General features: G+C 38.3%; 1 protein-coding gene across 1 annotated transcript; it reads right to left on the reverse strand.

The window, feature by feature from the left end:
* Window positions 1-493: 493 nt before the first annotated feature.
* LOC133124305 (SLIT and NTRK-like protein 5) lies at window positions 494-6,456 on the reverse strand. The gene is made up of 2 exons (XM_061235393.1): window positions 6,330-6,456; window positions 494-4,491 (listed from the first exon to the last, which is right to left on the reverse strand). The coding sequence occupies exon 2, from the start codon at window positions 4,438-4,440 to the stop codon at window positions 1,837-1,839; it is 2,604 nt and encodes an 867-aa protein (XP_061091377.1). The 5' UTR covers window positions 4,441-4,491; window positions 6,330-6,456; the 3' UTR covers window positions 494-1,836.
* Window positions 6,457-6,963: the final 507 nt, after the last annotated feature.

Genomic DNA, 6,963 nt, shown 5'->3' on the forward strand with positions numbered 1-6,963 from the left:
ATTGTGGAGTACAGAGCCAAATCAAGGAATTATCTGTCCCATGACTTATGGAGCTCACTATATATCCATTTTGTAATAATTGTTTTCTTTTCATTATACATTGTTTTATGTTATATTTCTTGAGAGATCATTCATTGTTCATTGTGTGAAAAGTAGGTTTAACCAAAAAGAAAAAGTACACATGCACACACCCATACACTTCCATAGTAGATATGTGAAATCGAAAACGCTAATAAAACTCTTTGTGTCATGAGATCATTAAAATAAATAAATCAATAAAATACATTTTTAATTGTCTGTAGATATTAAAAATACCAATATAATGTTATCCTATGGACGACCCATGTTTCTTGAATTTCTGATTGGACATACTATTCCCACTTAAGAAGAGACCGAATAATGATAGATGACACCTTGTCAGGGCTATATTACAGGACCTAATCTTGAGTTGTTTTAAATTTAAATGATGAATTCCAGACTATAGATGTAAAAATATTTGTAAATTACATTGTTTAATTGCATACAATTATTCATTTGGAAAAAAAGAGTTAGTAATCTAGTTATAAATGTCATTTTTATGCCTGCTATTACAAACTATTACTAAATTTGTTCATTTTCATTGGCAAGATAAATCATGTTTGACATCTGTTGCTAAAACATATAAAAACATATTTCCTTCATTTTTTGTGTTTAAAAACAATCAGTTATGGCATCACAGCACAGCTGATTGATAAAAGAAAATGATGAGAACAAATATCTGTGAACAGGCATTCAGGAATTTGTCAATTAAACCTCTTAAATTCCTGTTTATTCTGTGCCCCTAGTAATACAGTAGCTGCCTCTGGGAAATGGTTGTATTTGAATATGTACATATATGAACCTGACATCATATTTATTGTTGGCATTAACGTTTTGGTCAATATAGTGCAATATGTGCAAAGCAATCAAACGAGTGAAAACCATAAAAATAAAGGAAACAGAACTGTGAATACCTGTATAAAAATAGGCGTTATGTTAAAATATCAGTATTACACAACACAATTATTACTTTTGTTATTTATGAATTTTAAATACATATTAAAAATACATATTAAGAATGAATACACAAATTCATTTTTAATATATAATATTCCCCAAATAATCATTTTCTCTTTTTTTTCTGAGAGACAGTGAAGGCCTGCGGGCCAACCATTTCCAAAAAGTGCAGAAGGTATACAGAAACATATTTTCTAATGGTCAAAAGTCTTTCTGACTGGGGTGTGCCAACTTTAAAAAAGAAACCACTTCGACTATGCAAGCTACATAAATCATCTGAATCTACAAACATAAGCTTTATAGAGAATTATGAAACATGAGCTTTATCGAGGATTATGATCAATGAAGATTCAAAGCACATGGCAAGAAAGCATACCAATAAATAGATACATACAGACCAAAGCAACAAAAGAATAAAAAAAGTAAGATGTCCATTAAGATGCACTCTCAAACATTGTTGTAACAAGAAGATGTCAAATAAACATTTGTGATTCACAATATATGTATAATTATATTCCATAAAAGACCATGGTAAAATTACATGTGCATGTGTATTGGTGTGTATTTCATCTTAAACATAAACATCATATTTGCATCAACAGTTATGGATCACAACCCTTATGTTCATTCATCCTTTATTCACTTCGAAAGGCATTGAATTGTGATGATTTTAAAATAAGTATAATATAGCACACCCCATTGACTTATCTTGAGGAACGTTATTCTGTGCCAAGGCATCCTCCAACTTGGAACTGTATTTGTAATGGAAAAAATATATATTTATATAGACAGATGTGTGGTTCAAAATTGGCTGAATGTTGTCTGTTTCTCAAGAACTTCGAGGTAGTCCGGCTCAGCTTGAAGTTTAGCTTTCAGTTCTAAGTATTCATTTCTGTTGGGTTCAACATAAATAGTGCTTGGCACAGTACCATACAACACAGTCTCCTGTATCCTGTCTGGGTGCAAATACTGGCGCCTGACATCATAGCTAGGTGTATAAGTATAGGAAGGGGGGGCATTATACTTGTACTCATAATTGTTTCCAGAAGCTGGCTGCTTGTCTGGTTCAAGGACACCTCTGTAGAAATGCTCTGTGGTTTGCACTGGGGTGGGAACTTCACATGGCTCTATGGTACTAACACTGTAAGACTGGTTTCTTAAGCAATTGTCCCTTTCTTCATCCACATTACTTCTGTATGTCACTTTTAATTCATGCAGGTCTCTGTAATCCTCAACTGCATTGCCTTCTCTAGATCTGTAAATTGGATTTTTGCACATGTGGCCCAGTGGATGTGGGATGTACTCATACACATGCCCAGCAGGCGATTTGACTTTAGGGATGGCTCTGTTACTGTAGAGACCATACTGCAGGTTGAACGAGCTCACATCAGAGTTATTGCCACTAGTGCGGTCATTCTGGGCCTTTTTGCGTCTTTTCATTACAAGCACAAAGAGCCCTGCAGCCACAAAAACAGACATTATGAACACCAGGAGGAGGCTCAGAATAAGGACTGATAAGGGAACAGTGCTGGTGGGCGTGTTGTATTTCAGGGGAGTTTCAATGGTCGTGGAACTGCCTGGGAAAGGTTCTTCAGACGGAGAAAGCGTTGAAATCATTACATCCGAATAATCAGGACAAAGGAGATCTGATTTAATGGATCGCATATCCTCCCCTGACAGCCTCTTTGGAGACCCACATATGACGTCATTCACCACGGTACCAGTGTTGAGCTGCTCCAGCCAGTCCTTCATCCCCACAACATCGCAGGAGCAATCCCACGGGTTTTCATGTAGGTCTATCTGCACCAGTGACTTCAGCTGATCCAAAACACCACTCACGGGAAGATCGTGGAAATGGTTACTGCGAAGATTAAGCCGGGTTAAACTCACACCCGTGAATATGCCCCCGGGTAAGGTTTTTAGTAGGTTGTTATTGAGAAAAAGAAGCTGAAGATTGGGCACATAATGAAAAGTTCCCGACACAATTTCTCTGATCACGTTGTATTCTAAATACAAGTATTGCAGATTCTGCAGTCCATAAAACATATCTACTGTGAGGCGCTCAATTAAATTGCCATTCAAGTAGAGTCTCCGCAAGTTAGTTAAATCCCCAAAGGCTCGGTCATGTATGAGAGAGATGCGATTGTTGCCAAGGTGAAGTAAATCCAATCCAATGGCCTCAACAAAATCAGATCTTTGTACCACAGGAATGTAATTCCCTGTAAGGTACATCTTTTTAGGATTATACGGTTTTGGCTTTAAATCAGAGATGTTCACAATCTTTCTCTCCTGACAGTTAACATTCAGTCCAAGGTCAGAGATTTGTAAATTGCAAGTACAGGCAGTGGGACAGTCCAAAGGCACAGGAGATTTTGTCTGATATGCAATTATTGGACCGTAGTTGTATGGGTTGGACGGGATCCGGGAGGTTGGTTTGGACCTGGGTCTGTTAGGTCGCGTGCCCTTTGTCGGCCTTGACGAGGATCGTAAAACTGCAGATGAGGTGGCAGAGGCTGTCACGGCAACTGAAGTGGTTTGGAAATAGCCCACTGTGCTCAGTGGTGGCTGTGGTCGCATTTCATACTCAGAAATGGCTCTTCTGGGACACAGTTCCTGTTTGGAAACCTCATCTAAATCTCTCCCATGCAGTCGGAAAGGTGTTTCACAAACCACCTCCCCGACTAAAGCTGTGTACAAGATGCTCTCCAGCCAAGCCTTCAGGGCAATGAGCTCACAAGAACAATTCCACGGATTCTCCTCAAGTTGTAATTCCACCACTTTGTCCATGTGTTCCAAAAGACCAATGTAAGGGAACATTTTCAAACGGTTTCCCCTCAGGTCGAGGTGAGTTAAGGGGACATATCTGAAAATGTTGTTTGGCAGAGCAGACAACAGGTTGTCATTCAAAATCAGTACCTCCAGATGATGGAGCTTGCCAAAGGCATGAGGTTCTATGTTAGTTATATAATTGTAATCAATTTGTAGGTATTCCAGACTTTCAAGGCCAACAAAAGTATCATCCCTCAGGGCATCTATTTTGTTGTTGTTCAGATGTAGTCTTCTTAGTCCTTGAAGTCCATTAAATGATCCTGGTTCGACTTCAGAGATGTCATTGTTGCCTAAATTCAAAATTGTAACCCCAGTGTAATTAACAAAATCATCCAGAGAGAGTTTTTTCAATAGATTCCCTGTCAGTAAAAGATGATATGTTGAAAAATGGACAGGACTAACTTCTGATAGTCTAACAATGCCTCTGTTCTCACAGCTCACAGTTAGTATTGCATCCTTCTCCTCACACATACATAGATTTAAACAAATTTCTCCATAATTGTCATACATCTCTACCAAGCTTAGAGATATAGCAACCAGCACAATAATTTTCAATATCCAGATACTCATTTTCATGGAAATGGATGGCCCAATTCACTGTTGTGCAGTAGCAGTGTGCAGTGTCATCTAGAAAAAAAGAAACAAAACAATTGCATGTACTTCCATTTCAATCACCACATCTCATTCATGTATGTATTAACAAACTAATAACTTATGAAGCATGTAATAGAATTTTTAAAACAAGAATGTTAGTTGACTGGAGTAACCTTGAAGAGAAATTTTATAGAGCAATGTTGAAAACTCAGTACAAAAGCAAGAGTATTTTCACGAGGGATTGCATTCCACCTACAATAAGCTGCAGGTACCAACTTCAAAAGCAATGATAAACACTGTATTTGGCTTACTACCATATGAATACAGTATACATGCGCATACAGCATTTGGTGTGAAAACACTACGGATTGCAAAACCATATCCTTATGACAAATCTATGCATATCCTCATGACAAATCTAATGCAAAATCATGGCGATGTCGTGTCACACGAAAGAAATGTCATGGTTTCCTTGAAAATGTAGTTCACACAACCATGATTATTAGCCGAAGTACATTTCCTACCAGTTTAGAGCTGCACCGTCATTCAACACCAAATTATATTTCAGACGACACCAACCAAAGCTTTTTTTATTCTAACAGTATACAAATGCACGAATATAGTCATAGAAATATGTGTTGATTCAAACACGTAATATGAACATTATAAAAATGAAAGTAAAAGCCTTCCCGAAAATAACTGTCTAGAATAATAGCCTGCTGTTTTCCGGCACAAGCTCCGAGAACAAACGTATCAGATTAGTTTAAATACACATATCGAAGAAAACGCAAATATAGCCAATATTATTACTCACCCTGCATATCCGACGACTTGAAAATAGAATTGCAACTCTTGACTAACAAATCTCTTCTCAAATATTGCAAACCAGACCAATTAAATGATCGTGAATCTGAGTATTTATCATTGAAAATGTTCATCGCCAGACTTGCCAGCTGTGTAACAGCAGCGTCAGTCACAGTCCCTCATCCTACAGGCAGAAAAAATATCCGAATTGATTAAAAGCACAAACCGATGAGCGACGTCATTGAGTTAATAACCAAATTTCATCTAGATTTGCGAATTACTGGGCTACATCTTTTTTCCGATCTTTGTTGAAGGATCTTGATTTACACGCAAATTCCTTCCTCTCTAGCCCTCGTACACCGAGGAGAGAGAGAGAGAGAGAGAGAGAGAGAGAGAGAGAGAGAGAGAGAGAGAGAGAGAGAGAGAGACGCATACACATTTATTTTCGGACCGATTTTTTTTTCAGTCGCAGTAGCAAAAAAATGTCTGTCTCATGTCTGGCAAGATTTTCCCTGTAGTCTCCATGGTACATACTGCGCACCTTAATTCAAACGATGGAGATAATCCTCATTCAAAGCTTATTTTCCTTTTACCCGGAAGAAAGCTCTCCAAAATCGAGTTATTTCCAAATATAAACTTATATTTTACTTTAACTGCATCTGAGGGCAATTTGACCTAGCTATGCCCTAGTTTATTTAACGAATTCATGATGCCGACAGCATCAATGATTGTTCTTTATGCAGTAGCGGCAGAAGATTATGTAGCATTGCACTATACACGAATACTTAACATGCACCAGCGTTCAACGTATTCGACCAGCTGGGACAGAAAAAAAGAGTTCCACTGCGACGTCAGGCATTTTATTTATCTGAAAATCTAGGCTACTTAAAATGCAACATCGACATTGCAATGGTTAAGTGAGAATGAATTTGTCTTTCCATAATTTAGGACACCCACTCAATACTCGCACTCATATAACCGAAACAGTTCAGGACCATAGACAGCGAATTGCATGATTCCATCAAGGCTACAGAGAACAGAGCGTATGAAGCACTTTGGATTCTTACCCGGTTAGCCTTTCCGAATGGCAAAGCATAGTCGGCCGTGGTTTCTTCCCTTCTGTTCACGGTTTTTTTCTTTTTCTTTTTTGCCTGTGGTGCTGGTTAAGTTAGGACTTTCAAAATCCGTATAAAGCGTCGTAGGCTTTAGCTCCTCTTGCCCACCACTGAATTGCACAGATTGCCTCAACGCTGGCAACGTGACGGTCAGCCTGGCAAAGCAGGTTACAGTGTTTCTCGAACATAAAGGCTCCACCGCGATTCTTTATCTTAAAAAAATGCAATGCGTTATTTTATAAAGGGAACAGTGTCATATGTGCATTTGTCACGATACAATATTCCCACCTCAACGCCACATTTCGTCTCTCAAAAAGGACTGTGAAAAGGGAAGGTAAAAATATGCATCCCTCGGTGTCTTGCGAGTGGTATGGCTTGTATCGCGTTGCACTCAGCTCTGCTTAAGCCCTTTATTGTCTCGCTGGATGGCCCCATAAATGTAACCAACTAATATTTTGATATTTTCAGCATGCTTCATAATTTGACATTACGAAACTAACTGCACGGTTCAAATCTATTTATTTATCAATTGTGAGATGTGAGATGATCAAGTGAGAGAGAGAGAGAGAGAGAGAGAGAGAGAGAG

This window comes from Conger conger, chromosome 3, assembly GCF_963514075.1.
Source record: "Conger conger chromosome 3, fConCon1.1, whole genome shotgun sequence".
Lineage (NCBI taxonomy): Eukaryota > Metazoa > Chordata > Actinopteri > Anguilliformes > Congridae > Conger > Conger conger.